The 17,350-nt window shown below is 36.9% G+C and overlaps 1 protein-coding gene and 1 non-coding gene across 3 annotated transcripts; one reads left to right on the forward strand and one right to left on the reverse strand.

Moving 5' to 3' along the window:
* The first annotated feature begins 1,101 nt into the window (after window positions 1–1,101).
* LOC122025830 lies at window positions 1,102–1,207 on the forward strand. Its single transcript, XR_006123856.1, has one exon. It is a non-coding gene; the product is annotated as a small nucleolar RNA R71 (small nucleolar RNA).
* Window positions 1,208–9,290: 8,083 nt separating this feature from the next.
* LOC122024254 (O-fucosyltransferase 38-like) lies at window positions 9,291–16,792 on the reverse strand. 2 transcript variants are annotated; one of them, XM_042582832.1, is made up of 11 exons: window positions 16,476–16,792; window positions 16,035–16,113; window positions 14,979–15,046; window positions 13,996–14,084; window positions 13,734–13,911; window positions 11,173–11,301; window positions 10,913–11,046; window positions 10,630–10,843; window positions 10,357–10,541; window positions 9,863–9,958; window positions 9,291–9,735 (listed from the first exon to the last, which is right to left on the reverse strand). In XM_042582832.1, the coding sequence occupies exons 1-11, from the start codon at window positions 16,650–16,652 to the stop codon at window positions 9,609–9,611; spliced, it is 1,476 nt and encodes a 491-aa protein (XP_042438766.1). In that variant the 5' UTR covers window positions 16,653–16,792; the 3' UTR covers window positions 9,291–9,608. The 2 variants fall into 2 exon arrangements, with proteins under 2 accessions (XP_042438766.1, XP_042438767.1); XM_042582833.1 differs by lacking the exon at window positions 14,979–15,046 and having other exon boundaries at window positions 16,476–16,618.
* Window positions 16,793–17,350: the final 558 nt, after the last annotated feature.

A 17,350-nucleotide genomic window follows, 5' to 3' on the forward strand; every position in this document is an offset into this window, starting at 1 on the left:
AGCTCTGCATAAGTCTCTACACATTGTTCCAAAACATGATCAATTCTTAAAACCTCTAAGGGTTGTCTTGACAAAGGTGGTGATCCTTGAGATGCTGCCTCCACAACACAGCTCCCTACACATTCTTCCATATCATCATCATCAACACATACATCAAAAAATAAACCAACATCTATGTCCTCAATAGGAGAATCAATAACGAGAGGATCAATAACTTCACTTGCAGTTTTAAGTTGATCTACCACATCACATTCATCATCTGAAAATTCAATGTCACTATAACACCTTATAAAATTTTGAGGTAGATCTGAAAACTTATTTACCACTACATTATCAATAAAATCCTCATCTGAAAAATCTTCATCTTCATATATATTCAAAAATCTGCACTCAACCATATTAGTGTCACAGGATTTGCCGAAATCTTTATTTTCATTGACCCCCACTAACCTTTGTGGAAAAGGAACCCTTAGTGAAGGTCTTGGGAAAGACTGAACTTCCTTTTTCCTAAATTTCCTTTGAGCTTTTGGAGGAGGTCCAACTTGCTTATCTAATGTTGGTGTGATTAATCGTTGAGGGAGAGGTACTTCTGGCCTTTGGGAACTTTCTAGAGAAATGGAATTAAGTTCTTGTGATCTTCTATTATTCTTCTCCTCAATTCTAAACATGTCATTCTTCAGAAGTTCTTCATGATTTTTGCCACTTCTCAACCCAACATCATCACACTTTTCATTTGATCTTGACTGTGTAGGAGGGGGATCTTCTTTAAACCATTTTGAAACAATACTATTAAGCTTTGCCCCCAAATGTTTGAACTCCTCACTCTGTGACTTGTGAATTTCAACATTTTTAGGTGGTTGAATTTCATTTTGTTTGACAGGCTCTCTTACATTTATGGCTTGCACTTTTTGAATATCTGAGGGAAATTCCATCCAACTTTTGTTCGACCATTCATGGAGGTTCAATGTCACTTGATCAATTAATGAATAAGCTTCATCTACACTTTTGTCCATAAAAGAACCTCCAGCTGATGAATCCAATAAAGTCTTGTCTGAGAAAGAAATTCCCCCATAGAATATGTGCAAAATCAACCATTTTTCAAAACCATGATGAGGGCACTGTCTTTGAAGACTCTTGAATCTATCCCATGCTTCAAATAATGATTCTCCATATGCCTGAGCAAAATTTGTTATGCAATTCCTCATATACACAGTTCTACTTGGAGGGAAAAAATGATTCAGAAATTGCTTCTCCAATTGTTCCCAACTTGTGATGCTTTGAGGACAGAGAGAATATAGCTAAGTCCTTGCTTTATCCTTGATACTGAAAGGAAATGTCATCAATCGAACTGCATCTGCTGATACTCCTTCACATTTCACCAAATCACAAATCTCTAAAAATGTTTCAAGATGCAGATAAGGACTTTCTGATACTTCTCCTCCAAATTTGTGACCTTGTATCATGAAAATTATCTCTGGGTCTAGTTGGAAACTTTCTGCTTCAATTTGAGGTTGCACAATGGGAGATAAAAATCTTGCAGAAAAGGGTGTAGAAAAATTTCTCATGGTCCTGCTTGACATGTTAGTGCTCATGGATATTCAAGAAGAAAAAGAAAATTATTAAGAATCAAAGACAAGAAATAAAATGCAATATGAAAAGCAAGAAAGCAAATGCCGAATTTAAATTGCAAGAAAGAAAGTGCATAATGAAAACAAGAAAGAAAAGATAAAGGAAAAAGAAAAATGTCTAGAATAATTCATATACTAAAAATTGCAAGATATGTTTACAAAAGAAAATAAGAAAGAAACAAGATCAAAAGAGAAAACAGAGAAAAGTTAGATTAGAGTACTAGAAATCAAGAATGCAAAGTTAGAATTAGAATTGCAACAAAAAGAATTGTCAAGAATGTTATTCAAGAAAGGAAAAACTTTTGAAAACATAATTCTAACAATTAGTTATAACTATGCAATATGAAAGGAAAACAAATGTTATGTTTAGTCTAACTCAATTGATAATTCCTAATGTTATAGCGCAGTCCCCGGCAACGGCGCCAAAAACTTGTTCGCTCTCCGCAAGTGTACGGAAATGTCGCAAGTAATATAAAAGATTATCGTATCCACAGGGACTGGAATAAGCACTAGAAATGTCTCAATGCGAATTAGCTAAACAACTATCCAATCGTTTCAAAAGCAAAGTAAGGTAAACAAATCTAATCTTAAAGATCAACAAACAAGAATTTAGTGTTTTGGGTTATGATAAAGGAGATTCTAGGAGTTTCGGTTTCTTTGAAGGATTTCTCGAATGTAAATGGTCCACCAATTCTTATCCCTCAATTGCCAAACATGTAGAAAGTTGTCGGTTCTCTCTTGTAATAGACAACCGGCTTAGGACTGAGAAATGTATCTAAATAGGATTAATTAGACATGAACCTATGTTGTCCTTACACAGAAGTGCACCTATTACTATGCCTTCCTCGGATATCAACGTAGAAGCCCATGACTTATTAATCTATCAAGATACAATAAACTGATCACAAAATCCATCCTACTCTCTTGAATATTCCTATTTCCTCTTCAAGATTGTCTCTCAAACGTCCTTACACGGGCTTGCACCTGTCACGTGGATCCCTCGGATGATCGAGTGAGAGTTTATCTTTACAAAGTCCATAAGAAATCCAAACAATTAATCAAGAATGAGAATTAAGCACGAATCACCATTAATCATTCAAGATCTAATCGATACAAGCAAGATAATGTCATTGAAACAAGAAAATGGCAAATCCATAAGAGATTACATCAATCCATCATACAAATACTCCCTTCATCCTAGAATACAAGATCTACCCCATGAATCGAGGAAGAAAACCCGAAGAAATAAAGTATACAAGCATTTCTTAAATCCCCAATCCAAGAAACCAAGAAAAGGGGGAAAGAGAAAACTTATCTACGAAGAAGCTTCGTCTTCGGATCCAATCCTCGCTCCGGAGCCGAAATCGTCAAGAGCTCCCCTTGAATCGCCCAGAAATCCTCCCAAGATTGGGAGGAAACCACCAAATCTTGCCTTCTCCCAAAGGGGGAGAGATCCCCTTTCAATTCATGAAGAAGGGTTTAAATAGAGGAGGGAATCGGGCGCCACACGGCCCCGTGACACGGCCGTGTGAGATTCACACGGCCATGTCCAGTTCCCTCTCTGCCAAAGCTGCACGGCCGTGTGACTCCACACGGCCAGAACCCTTCTGCTCTCTGGAAATGCTACACGGCCGTGTGGTGCACACGGCCACAGCCTGCTTGGTCTCTGGAAACCTCACACGGTCGTGTAGATCCACACGGCCATTTAAGGCTTCTGCTCTGGTTGGCTTCAAATCTTGACACGGCCGTGCGAGGTTCACACGGCCATGTCATCTTCCTCTTCGCCGAGCTCCATACCAGTGCAGGGCCGTGTGAGGTACACGGCCCGGTGCTTTCTCCCTTTGTTTCCTCCAATGCATGCCCAAAGATGTAGATTCTTCACCAAATCGACTCCTGTGTACAGAAAATGCACAAAAAGCATATCTCCGAACCAAAAGAGTAAATATGCTAAAAGGAAAGCTGAAAGTATAAAAATGCATAGATCAAGCATGCTCAAAATATGTAGATGTGCGTAAAAACATGCATAAAAGAGTATATAATCTACGCACATCACGGCCCAGAGCTGGAGGATGGCACGGAGCTGGAATACGACAGTGGCACGCAGACCGAAATATGGAAGCAACACATAATCCGAAATATGACAATAGTATGCAAGCCAAAATATAATAGCGACACAAAGGCCGAAACATGGCACACAAGCCGAAATATGACAACGACACACGGATCAGAACGTAGCACACAAACTAGAACACAATCATGCCAAAATATAGCAGTGGCGTGAATGCTGAAAATAGTAGCACATAGGCTGACACACAACTGAGGCTCGCAGGTTGGAAAATAACAGTGGTGTCAAGGCTAAAAATAGTGGCATGTAGGCCGGCACACAACCAATACTCGCCCTCCGGAATATAGCAGTGGCACGCATGTAGGTCCCTTTGAGGCTGGCTAGAGGGGTGAATAAGCTGCACAATAAAAAAATCGAACCTTTCTCGAACTTTACAGCTTTATTAAACTAAACACTTGCATAAAAGAAATAAAAAAATGTTTAAAAAGAAGAGGCACAAAAGTGTCACTTAGTTTACAATCAGGAGATTGCTAATCCAAGGAAGTTGAAGCTCACTAAACAATCTCCTTCAAGCGGAGAAACCTCTTACAGCAGTTGAAGCACTTAATTATAGAACAAAACTAAAGAGGAATTGTTTACAAGTGTTGTTCTGAGCTAATGGGACCAGGGTTGTATTTATAGCCCTGGTCGGGGCACCTAGAAGAGTTCCAGATGCTTGGAGGAGATAAACATTTATCCTCGTCACAACAGAACGTGTCACATCGCTTTCGGATGAAGTTCATGGTCCGGGCGCCTGGACCGAGAAAGTCAACTTCCTATTGACTTTTGGTCCCAGTCTTCTACTCCGGTTCCGCTCGCATTGGTCCGAGTCTTCCGCTCCGGTTCCACTTGCTTGGGTGATCTCGGTAATCCAGAATAGGGCTCACCCGAATCCATTTCCAAGTCTTCCGCTCAAGCTTCTCGTCCCTCGAAAACATCGCGCCCCTCCTTCTCGTCCTCCAGCGTACCCTTCTACAGCGCCTCGTCCCTCAGGCGCACTGAGCCCGTCGACTTTCTCCCGTGTCGTCCTTCTCGCTAGCTGCGTCTTTCGCTCGACTTCCTGTGCTCTTAAGTTCCTGCACACTTAGACACAAAGGTTAAATACCAATAGGACCTAACTTGACTTGGTTGATCACATCAAAACTATCTTGAGGCACTAACAATCTCTCCCTTTTTGATGTGAACAACCCAAATTAAGTTAGGGGAAAAAATATAAACCATTAATAACAAGGTAAATTTTACAAATAATAATGTGCAAAAATTAATGATACTCTCCCCCTAGATTTAATCTTCACTTCTCCCCCTTTGATCACATTAAAAATGGGGTACTTATAAATCCTTTGAAAAATAAATCTAAAACAAAGTCTAAGGGAAATACTATTTTCCAGAAAATTTAAAAAAAATTGGAATCTTATAACGAATTTTGAAAAAAAAAAAATTTTAATTACTAAGGGTTGAGTAGACATAAATTTTTTCAAAAAAAAACTTTTCCAGAAAGATGATAATTTTTACATAACAATAAAGTTTGAAAACAACTTTGCAAAAAAAATTAACATAACCTATTTTAAAATTTTTGTACCGCTAAAAAATTAACTTCTAAATAATTTCTAACAGAAATTTTGACAAACAATTTGTTTGAAAGCATTAGATCATTTTTAATTACATACTTAACAACTAGTCAATTAAATATTCATTTTAGTAATTGGCTTTCAGGCTGTGGCGAGGCACTAGACCTTCTTGGTTATTGGAATAACAAACACTTCTAGACAAAGCCTTTTAAAGAAATTAAACATTTAATTTTCTTTTTGAAAGCCCTAGGTCTAACTTTAAAATGTAACAATTTAATCTAAGCATGTTTTTAGAACCCAATATAAATTCCTACCTACTAGGTTAATTAAAAATTTCTTAAGGATATATTTTTGTGATATTTTTTTAATTTGGCCCATGTGATATCTAAGATACCACTTTAAGTCCTGAATTATTTCTAAATTTTAAAGAAATGTAAGTGAAACATGCAGAATTTTTCAAATTTTGTATTTGTTCCTTTAAATTTTTATTTTCTAATTTTAGTTTATCAAAATCCTCTAATTGACAAGTCGTTACTAGAGTTCCTTTTAACTCATTATTTTATTTTAATAATTTTTATTTTCTATTTCTAATTTGCAAGAAATTTTTTATAGCATTTTTATAAAGATAAATAACTTATCAGGAGATAGGGATCGTACCTAACTTGCGTTGTCGATCCTGTGGTCTGAAACTCCCTCTGAAGTGTTGCTTCCTTCTTATGTTGCTCCCCCTTCATCGATGCTCTCGATGCTCATTGAGAATGAGCTTACTTCGTCTTCATCTTCCTAGTGACTTGCCACTAACGCAGTTTCGATTGAGGATGGCTTCGATTTTTGCTCAGGCGATGTTTCGTCTCATGTCACCTTTAGATTATACTTGGTCTGAGATAGCTTCTTGTTCTTCTCCTTGTCCTTGTTCTTGTCCTTATTTTTCAATTTAGAGCAGTTGTCTTTGTCGTGTCCTTCTTCATTGCAAAGGTAGCATCTTATCTTTCTTTTCCTTCAATTACTCTACACTTGATTTAATTTATTAGTTTTAAATATTTTTTTAAATTTTCTTACCATGAACGTCGTTTCATCATCATCGAGAGAAGATCCAGAATCTGGTTCATCCATTTTTGCCGTTAAGGTAATATTATGCTTAGGCTCCTTCAAATCTACACATCTTTTTGCATTAAATTCAAAAGTTGAAAATAACTCTTCTAACGTATTTACTTCTAGATCCTTAAAGATATAATAAGCATCTACTAATGATGCTCATTCAGTAGTCCTAAGAAATGTGTTAAGCGCATCTTAGTGAATTTCGGTTGGTTACCTTTTCTCCGAGATTCGTGAATCCGATAATGAGTTCCTTTATTCTTGAGTGAAGGTGTGCAACTCCTCTAATTTGATGCTGTTGATCTGGTTCCTAAGCAGATTCTATTTCGCGAGTTTTGCCTTCGAGGTCCCCTCGTGTAGTTCCAGGAATTTCTCCCAAAGCTCCTTTGTTGACTCGTAGGCTCCGATCCGGTTGACTTCTTGAGGTGGTAAGACGCTAAACAGATGAAACTCTGTTTTGCCATTTATCACGAAGTCGGCTTGTTCCTTCTTTGTCCATTGGTATTCTTCTTTGCCCTCTGGTGTTACAAAACTAAATTTCATGATTAATAGTAAATCGAAATATGTCTTAAAGATTACCTCCATCTTTTTCTTCCAGCTTGTGAATTCTCCCCTCGAATTTTGGTGGGTTGATGCTCGGTCTAGTCATCTCTTGTGTTTCGTTCGACAGTTAGTCCTCCTGAAGCTATTAGGCTCTGATACCAATTATAGGTCCCTTGGCGGCCGGCTAGAGGGGGGTGAATAGCCTATACAATAAAAAAACTGAACCTTTCTCGAACTTTACAACTTTATTAAAGTAAACACTTGCATAAAAGAGATAAGAAACTGTTTAAAAAGAAAAGGCACAAAAGGGTTACTTGGTTTGCAATCAAGGGATTGCTAATCCAAGAAAATTGAAGTTCACTAAACAATTTCCTTCAGACGGAGAAGCCTCTTACAGCAGTTAAAGCACTTCATTACAGAACAAAACTAATATAAATTGTTTACAAGTGTTGTTCTGAGCTACTGGGACCAGGGTTGTATTTATAGCCCTAGTCAGGGTGCCTAAAAGGATTCCAGGCGCCTAGAGGGGGATAAACTTTTATCCCCGTCGCAACGGAACGCGCCAAGTCATGTTCGGATGAAGTTCCTGGTCCGGACACCCGGACTAAAAAAGTCAACTTTATGTTGACTTTTGGTCATGATCTTTCGCTCAGGTTCCGCTCACATTAGTTCGGGTCTTCCACTCTGGTTCTATTTGCTTGGGTGATTTCAGCCATCCGGAATAGGGCTCACCCGAACTCATTTTTCGACCTTCTAGCAGCTTTCCGCTCCGGCTTCTCGTCCCTCGAAAACGCCGCGCGCCTCCTTCTCGCCCGCCAGAGTACTCTTCTGCAGTGCCTCGTCCCTCGAACACATCGAGCCCTTCGGCTCTCTCTCGTGCCGTCCTTTTCGCTAGCTACGTCTTTCGCTCGACTTCCTATGCTCCTAAGTTCCTACACACTTAGACACAGAAGTTAAATATCAATATAACCTAACTTGACTTGGTTGATCATATCAAAACTACATTGGAGTACTAACAACGTAGATTGGAAGGCACAAAGGCTGCAGACGGGCCAAGTCGGAGGGACCGAGCAAAATGCTGAATCTTCGGAACAAATGTCTGGTTGCACTCAACATAGATCGAATCTGAAGGCAGGAGTGTCGACAAGTCGAATTTGGTCTCAGGGGCAACGACAATGGCACCGACAGCTGGGACTGCTCATCGGGGGCTACGAAGCGGCACTGGAGTTTGCTATGGGAGGTGATCGGTGTGCTGAGGGAAAGGGAGGTATCACTGAAGGATGACGTCGACAGAATCCGATGGAGAAAGACGAGATAGGTCTTCGATGGCCTGGCTGATGGCGAGGGCTGCAAGGTCGACTAGCAAAGAGCTCCGTCACTACGCCTTAACGAGAGGGAGAGATGGTGCATGTGGAAAATGAGACTAGCAAGGGCGGGGTCAGTGAAGGCGATAGAGACGGCCAGGCTAATATGCCCCTCTCTCTCTCTCTCTCTCTCTCTCTCTCTCTATATATATATATATATATATATATATATGAAATTCTGCATAAACTAATAGTTTTCCCCCCTTTTGAGGGTTTTGGTATAAAATTCAATTCAATTGCAACACAAAAGTCATCCCTACCATAATAGTTTTTTTTCCCCTTTTGAGGGTTTTGGTATAAAATTCAATTCAATTGCAACACAAAAGTCATCCCTACCAAGTCAGACGATTCAATTGAAATCATAGGTCAATTTAGTCTAGTAATTAGACTATACATTTGGATTGAACTAGAATCCAAGCTCATTCAATCAGACAAGTTGCCCTACCAACCTCCCAACCTGGCTTTCGAACGTGTTAAAGAATAAATATAGCAGGAATTTTTTAGATTTTATATCTCATTTTAATCTTGTAACAAAATATATAAATAGAGAAGATTATGAATTATCCTAAGAATTGCTTTCATATAACATCATTGTTTTGACAGACTAAATTCTCCTTGTATCATATACTTGATACATTTGGAAAGTACTAGATTTATCACAAAAGTAATAGTTAAGTGGTATATTTGTTTAAAATAAGGCACCTCTAAATTTGATTATGTTTCACAAATTTAAGATAGATTAACAAATCATAATCAAAATATTAAATTTTTTAGATAGAGAATGTGCTAGATTTGAAAGAAATTGTGACTTTTGTTTAAAATAAAAAAAAATATCACGATTAACTTGATAATGTTTCAAAACTTTATGACATATTTAGTACTTAATCCTTGAAAACTTTGTTGTTAGCCCTCGGATAGACGGATATCCTACAAAGCAATGCTAACGTCATTTGCATTCTCACAAAATCACATGATATAATTTCGCCAATTAAAAAAAAAAGACTCAGAGAAATGAATCTATTAGTTTTTACCTCTGTCCCTACGAAGTGTAAACAACTAAAACAAAGACCTGAAAAACAATCCACGACGGATAATCACGGGGGAGCAAGACCAACAAAGTTACGAACAATGCCAACAGATAACATCATCTGAAATATCAGTGACTAAATTTGAAAAAAGAAATGTCTTAGAATTAATTCAATTACCTATATGTAATTCAGCATATTGATGAGTGAAAAGTTGCTTTCAGTTTATCTAGTAATTGCCAAAAACACACTATTTATTAGATATTTACCAAAGAAGAGAGTCAATGGTGATCTGTTGGGCAAATGCACTCAGGAAATGGGTTTTCATAAAATGATTCTTCAGTTCTAAACCGATCCCGGCCTTTACTTCCAGGCAGAGATCCATACCTCTTTCTTGGCGCTCCCTGTCTGTGAAACAACAGGGGAATTATTAAATACCTAGTCGTCATCTTGATTTCTGATTTTGGAAAATTTTACGAGGACTTCAAGAGAAGATAAAACAATTCTCAGAACGATGCAGATTCAAAAAGAGTACCTGTGTTTGTGCATATCAATTACTAGTGAAGAAAATTTTGTATCTTCTTTCAGCTCTCCTTTTTCCAACATATCAAAGAGTTTTACCAATCCTTTCCTGCAGAGTGGAGAAAGGTGGTAAAATGAATACAGTAAGAAAAGAAAAGTAAAATGATTAACGTCGGAATGCCATCTAATTTGAGATGTAAAGTCCAAAGGCATCTAAATGAAACTCACAATTAGGAATCTCCACATAAAACCCATTCTAATCATGACAGTGATCAGGTGCCAGACATTTTGAAAGGAGGATCTTATATACAAATATATTAGCACCTTCAGTTTTAATGTCAAATTGGAGGTAAAAATTGTGTTTATTATAAATTAGAGAAGAACTAGACCTATCCAGATGTTTAAGTAATCTAAACAGGGTTTTTACACAATCTCTCTATCTAGGCAAATTTGCTGTCACAAGGTGTGATGAATGAAAAAAGAGAGTGCCAAGTACCATTCGCTTACCTATCTGGATTAATTGTCTTGCGGTGTCCTAAAAATCTCCTATGACCCTCAACAGCTCTTGCCATATTTCCAGTATATGAAGGTATAAATACATCACTTTCAATTGAGACAATGTAGTCAATAGCTGCAGTTTGAGTAGCATGCTTTGCAAATTCCTTTAATTCTTCAACAGTTGCCAAACTCTCCTACATATAAATAGTCAAACTTTTAGTATCTCAGGATAATACATTCATTACTATCGGGCACAAGCAAGATTTAAGTCACGGTGTGAACCTTGGAAACTAAGTTCGGAAACTGAGACCTTAAATCGGAAAGGTAAGTTTCACCACCATAGATGTCACCAGCCGCAATGTAAATCCATGTGGATGACGGATATCCCATAGAATGCAGAAAGACACCGACCTCCTTGGGAGTCAGAGGGCAGAAACCACCTAGTCTTTGTTCAGTTGAATTTATACCCTTCATCTTCCAGTGATTTGTATTCTCCCTAGGAACAGTTTAGCCATCATAAACATATAACAATATACCAAAAATAATGGCAAACAACATCACCAACCTCAAAATTTTGAGTTCTCCAGCTTCAATATCAGTAAGACCATAGGTACAACCAGTAAAAGCCAGCATATCCTTCTCATAACGCAGATGAAGAGCGATATATGGGCCATGTGACTTCAGCCGTTCCACTAGCTTCTGTTGTATCAGCAGCATGCAGTCTCAGAACCTAATTTACAAGATATGAAAAATATTGACTGAATGAACTATGAAGGAAAATACTTAATTGACTAAATGTTGTAGGATATTATGCCTTTTTCAGACCTTTCCAAGGCTTTCTATGGGATTTGAGAAACGGAGGGCATAATACATAGCACGACAACGCAACCTTTGAATATCAACAGGAAGGTCATTGTTTGCCAGCCTGGAATCAGATTTGGGGACATGAATGACCTGAAAGGTATTATGACATAAATTTATATCAATACTCCAGCTAAAGTTTTAACTTGCCATCATACTGAATCCGGAAAGTGAGACAAGATGTCAACCAAGATCAAAACAAGGTCTATGGATAGAAAAATCAACATTGATAATTAAACAACCACCCTAATAAACAACCCCTTAGTCACAAGCCGTAGCAACATATCCCCAAAAGACCAACTCCGAGGCTTAGATGGAACTTCTTGAAGCAGCCAATAGGAGGTTTTGACACAGATTTTGTAGAATCATTGTCTTTTGGAATGTCTTCAATAAGATATTCCCAATCATTCTATTTGGAAGAAGATATTCTGAATCATTTTATTTGGAAGAAGATACTCTAAATCATTCTATTTAGGAGATACTTAATTTGTAGGAGATAGTTACTATTTTGTTTTTGGCTTTTTAGAAAGTTGATTTTTAAATTATTTTGTTTCTTGATTATTTTGTTCCTTTCTTTAAGACAGATTATTTTTTCATTGTCTATATATGTTGTAATTCCATTTTATAAAGATGACGACAAGAAAGTCATTCTCCATCAATACCTTGAATCTATTATCCTATCCATTTTTTCCTTCCTCACTTGAAGCCACATGATGATGACTTCCAGAAAGAAGTCTAAGAAATCAGTATGTGTCGTCTTCTATCACATCTGAATCTGTCCCATCAATAGTGGTTTCATAATCCTTCAGTAGATCACAAACTATAAGTTAGATGGCATGAATTACCGAGCATCAATGGAGCAGAAAACTGAGGAACCTAGTGTCAGCAGTGATCCATTGCTGGAAAAGGTTCCCTAAACTTGTTAAAAACAACTGCTCTTCATTCTATGATGCGCGTACCAAATTTAACATGTAATTTAGAATCCATTAGCAGGATGACTGATGAACTTAGAGAACAAACAATGGAACAGGACACATCCACTCTTTTCTTGATGAATCTCGAACAACCAATGAATTTATTCACCATAGTTTATGTGCTGCAATGGTGTAGCAAAAAAGAACAAATTGTCACCTATTTGAAGTTGCTAGATATTTATTGTTCACGATATATGCTCGAAAATATCTTTGAGGTGAAGTTGTTCTAACAACCACCTATCTCATACATAGAATGGCCCAAGAATTCTCAAATTTAATTTTCCAATACCACTCCTTTTACGAGCATATCCCAGTTTTGGTTATCTCATCTCTTCCACTTAGGATGTTTAGCTGCAGTGCTTTCGTACATATCCAACAACAAAACTACTCAAAAAATTCAACCACAAAATATCTGTAGATGCAGTGCTTTTGTACAAATCAACCAAGGTGACTCTTGATTGACCACTCAATTAAAAAAAATTGCATCCTGGTGCACAAAGCTCCCGCCAATGCAGGGTTCTGGGAAGGATCTATTGCACGCAACCTTAGCCTACTTTGCAAGAGGTTGTTTCCAACACTCGAACCACACTCAACAAGATTAAGTTCTTCTAGGAAAGGAATTTTTATATATATAATTCATCTTCTCTAGTGACTACTCAAAAAATTCAACCACAAAACTTTAGATGTAGTGCTTTTGTACAAATCAACCAAGGTGACTCTTGATCAACCACTCCATTACATCTAAAAGTAGTTTTCAATCTCCTTTATGAAATCGAGCTCTTTAGGAAGTTTATATTTTATAAGTTTCTAAAATATGTAAGATTTTATTCTAGTTAGTCACAACAAATTAGGAAATTCTAATTCTTGTTCCGGAGTAAGTTATTTCGAGAATAGGTTGTTTATTTACCAAATTCCTATGGGTTATTTTTTTTCATTTACTTTTTGTCCAAGTTTCATCATGGAGTCATTAAAAGAAGCCCAATTTCCTTTGTTTTTAAGGATCTTTCAGTTTAATAAATTTAATTATCCTCTTAATGAACTTTGTTTGTCCTGATGTTGCATCAATCACCCAACTCAGTTTTCAATCAAGTTATCTTTTAGATTACTAAGGTGCCTAGCTAAAAAGCCAACTAGAATGATAATTATCCATGACTAGAAAGAAAGCTGAATAACCTGGGGAAACCTAAACAATCGGCCTGCCTGAATTAAGCAGTTGATCACTTGTTTTTTGATATTTGTGTCAACTTATTAAAAATGTTAAAGCAACTTATTAAGGCAGCAGAACACCATAGTTTTTCACAACTAAATATAGTTAGCATTTTTTATAGTTGTATGCCTCAAAGCAAATTTTTTCTAAATAAAAGGATCGTCCCTGTGAAAAAATGGTAAGAGAAAACCTTGAAAGAGTCTAAATGAACTCCTCACTGATAGTGACAGAATATTCAGAAAAAGAATGGCTGCGAATAGATTATCTAGAAGTCCTCAGTTGTAAACTATCAAAAAAATAAAAACAGTCATTTGGAATAATATGCACATTAAAAAAGAATCTACCTCATAATCCTTCCACATTTGTGACATTCCCTCATAATAACTTGCACTGGACCAAGAAGTAAAGTGCTTACGAACCCTTGGAGCTGACTCCATCTCCTTTGGTAACTCACTCACAATGTGTACATCATTCTCTAGAGCTTTAATAAAGTGAGACTCATCAAAAATATCAGAAAAGGTGCTGCAATACATAAAGCAAATATTTTTGCAATAAGCCATGCATTTATTTTCTATAAATCAGATGTGCAACTTTTGTAAAGCAGACCTAGTGTCTTGCCAAAAAGAACGTTTATCCAACTGTGGAATTATTAGTGTGGCATTCATCAAGCGAGCAACAGCAACCATATCACAGATCTGCAATCAAGGCATCCTTATCAACTCCAAATGCTATATGCTATTCAATAAGCTGATCAGAACTAAATATGAGACTAAATATAAGATAATCAACCATGTGTGCCAAGGTTAAATCATTCTTCAAGAAAATTTCACAAATTAATAGATCAATCATGACATAATGAGAAGATGCCAATAAGAAATTGAAGATTGGAGAAAATCTACAGTACAACGTATAAGACATTAGGACAAATGCACAGAGGAAATATTTTGCAGTAGCTGAACTTCTTTCACTTTTTGGATTTTCAATTGGAGAAAACATGTGATCAGTTGCACCTGTTGACTTTTGTATACCTAAGTGTCAAAGACACAAATAGCTCCTAAAACGTTATAGTGGTGAATGGTGTCACACGATTAACCTTCCAATTCATATACTGCTAACAGGCTCACTTAAAGTACATGTATGGATGATCTTTAAAAAGAGTAGCAATTAGACAGAAATAGTCTGTTCTCACACTATAGATCTTTCTAATGTTGACAGATTCTAGCATGGCCCACACTAATCAACATGAAAAAAAAAACCATGGCTTTGCTTGTTCCAGTCAGCAAGCAAACCTTCAAGTTGATGACAGGGCAAAATAAATAGATTTTTGATCTTCTCCTATATGTATAGCAATATCTACATGAATATTTCCATAACTTCACAGCTATTTATGCCAACATTATGATACATAAAACCAAACTAAATACCGATCAGTCATTTAAGTCTGCTTGATCCAGCCATAAAGCCCCAGGAGACTAATGGGAAAAAAAGAGCGTAAGAATAAGAGTAACTGAAGCTAAGACTCTAGTATGTACCAAGTCAAATTTAAAAAAAAATGTGTAAGAATAAGAAGATTTTTTTTGTCAACATACACCAGTGCGCATTTGGTTAAGTCCTCCATTACTTCTGACAGTTAAGTAGTGCTTCTGATTCTGGGGAGCTGGCCATAAGAGACATGTTATAACAATTCATTAACTAAATAATAAAAGATATTAGAAAGGAAAAAATGTAAAAGTTCCACTATAATCCAAAGTATCAGAAATTACTCACTTATCTTGTGTGTGGAGGGTTTTGTTATCCCACCACACACCTTACCCCGCACACCCAACATATTTTTTCGATTTGAAAATTTTTTTGTGCTTAATACCAACCCATAAACCCTAAAGGCAAAATCATATTGGCACAACCGGAGCTTAAAAAAATAAACAAAAAAAAATTAACGTTTTTTTTTTCATGAGGGTCGCTTGTGATAGCCGCTCACCTTGGTGAGCGGCTATCATGAGCCCGCCCGCACACGCGCGTGTATATATATATATAAGACTTGACACATGAATGGTTGTGCCCAGTTCAATAATACATGGACTCTTCATTTACCACCATAATCATGTGTACAGATTTTTAGGAACAATCATATAGGAAACTCAGTGGTTGTACCTAAGTTAGAGTAACTATGGCCCAATCTTATTTTGCCCAAGTTTGAGCTTCTCTATTTAAGAGAATTTTGATCACCTTGGAATAAAGGAAACAGCAATGTTTCCTCATTCCTCTACTTTTTATTCCTTTGGTGCTCAAGAGTGTTAGGGCCTGCAAACATGGTTTTCCACTGTAGCTACAACAGAAGGCTGACCCCAGTTATATCTTGTATGAGTGTATCACCAAATTAAACTTACATGAGAGTTGCATCTCAGCTTAGGATAGTCGAAGAATCAATTATTAGAATTTCCTCTAATTTTATATTTACACTTTAATGTCTTGGTTCAATCATTTTATTGTCCAAACTAACGTATATGCTTAATCATTTAATTAATTATAGCTATATCTAAAAGTATCTCCGTAGCTGCATTTCTCACTGTAAGTTTAATGCATGACCAAGTACTGTATCATGAATTTGCACTTCAACAAAGTTCAAATATAAGAGATAAAGAGACCTGCATATTTATGGGTTGGCTTGACACAAGGACGGTATCCATAACCAGAAGCAGAATCCCATAGTCGCTCTTCTAATTCCTGTTCCACAAGGAAGGAGCAATTGAACGGGCAGAGATGACAATAGACAGAATAAATATGCTTGATAAATAAAAATCAAAATTAGTCGTGCAATTGTATCTTGGAAGACATAAAGACCGAGATTTATATGGAACAAATGAAAAAAAAAAAAAAATCAATCATGGAACACAAGAATTATTGAAGTTAACTGGATAAGTACTTCCACAAGCCGATGCTTACACGAAACAATTATTTCAACAACTAAACGAATATATCAAACTTGTATGCTGAAAAGCCATTCCCATGACAGACCCCCCGCAAAATCCACTCAAGAAGCTTTCCTCTTTTAGAAGGTAAAAGACTTAAAAGACAGAATGGCGTACCGACGACTTCTGAGGCAGCGATGGACCCCGATCGAACACGGGAATCTGCCTCTGAGATACGAGGAAGAGGAAGACGGAGAAGGCGAGGAGGATCAACGCGAGGCGATAAATTGTCGGAGGAACCACGAAACGAGATCGACGAAGACGATACGAAGACGAAGATCTAGGGTTAACCATTCGCACAGCGCTCCCGGAGCTCTCGAACAGATCCTGCGAGCCAGCAGCTCCAGCACACCCCACTTGGCAGGTTGAGTTACGGGATGAAATAAATGAGAAATTTATTCGCCGCTTGGGCCCTCGAACGACCAGCGTATGGGAGATATCTCCGTCTTGCTCAAATACAAATGGAAATATTAGGCGTGTAATTATCAGTCTTGATCAAAACTATTAATTGAACCCACCAGCGTAATCGAGTTGGTAAATCAAAATTGTGGGATATTAATTGATTGAATCGATGGAAATTAAAATTTTGATTTGATTAATTGAGAAGTTTATTTTTTTAAAAAAAAATATCAGTATATCAATTTAATCGATTCAGTTTTGATTTTATCAATTAAAATTTAATTAAATCGATATTATAAATGCCCGATTGATTTGTGTCCATTCCTTCGCTGTGACAATCGTGAATGAGGGCATTCCCAAATCAATTGGGAAATAATTGGGAGAATGCCCCCAATTGATTGGGGATGTTGCGCAAAGAAAAAAAGAAGATGAAAAAGAGTTATCGTAGTTCGATGATGTGTCTACTCCATAAAAATGATCGAAATTTTATTAGAATTTTTTCTACACAAGAAAATCATATTTTATTATTCTTGTAATTATTATTGTACAATAGGCTTACAATAATTCCTATAAATATTGTATAAATCACAAAC

The sequence above is a fragment of the Zingiber officinale genome, chromosome 9B, assembly GCF_018446385.1.
Source record: "Zingiber officinale cultivar Zhangliang chromosome 9B, Zo_v1.1, whole genome shotgun sequence".
In the NCBI taxonomy this organism is placed as follows: domain Eukaryota; kingdom Viridiplantae; phylum Streptophyta; class Magnoliopsida; order Zingiberales; family Zingiberaceae; genus Zingiber; species Zingiber officinale.

Excerpts from the sequence above, each read along its gene's own strand:
- LOC122024254 (XM_042582832.1), bottom strand. The coding sequence starts at position 16,652 with ATGGTTAACCCTAGATCTTCGTCTTCGTATCGTCTTCGTCGATCTCGT. Across the intron at positions 14,085-14,978 it reads TTAACCAAATGCGCACTGGT|ATCTGTGATATGGTTGCTGT; the intron begins GTATGTTGACAA and ends CCTTGATTGCAG. Across the intron at positions 9,959-10,356 it reads AAGACAATTAATCCAGATAG|GAAAGGATTGGTAAAACTCT; the intron begins GTAAGCGAATGG and ends TCCACTCTGCAG.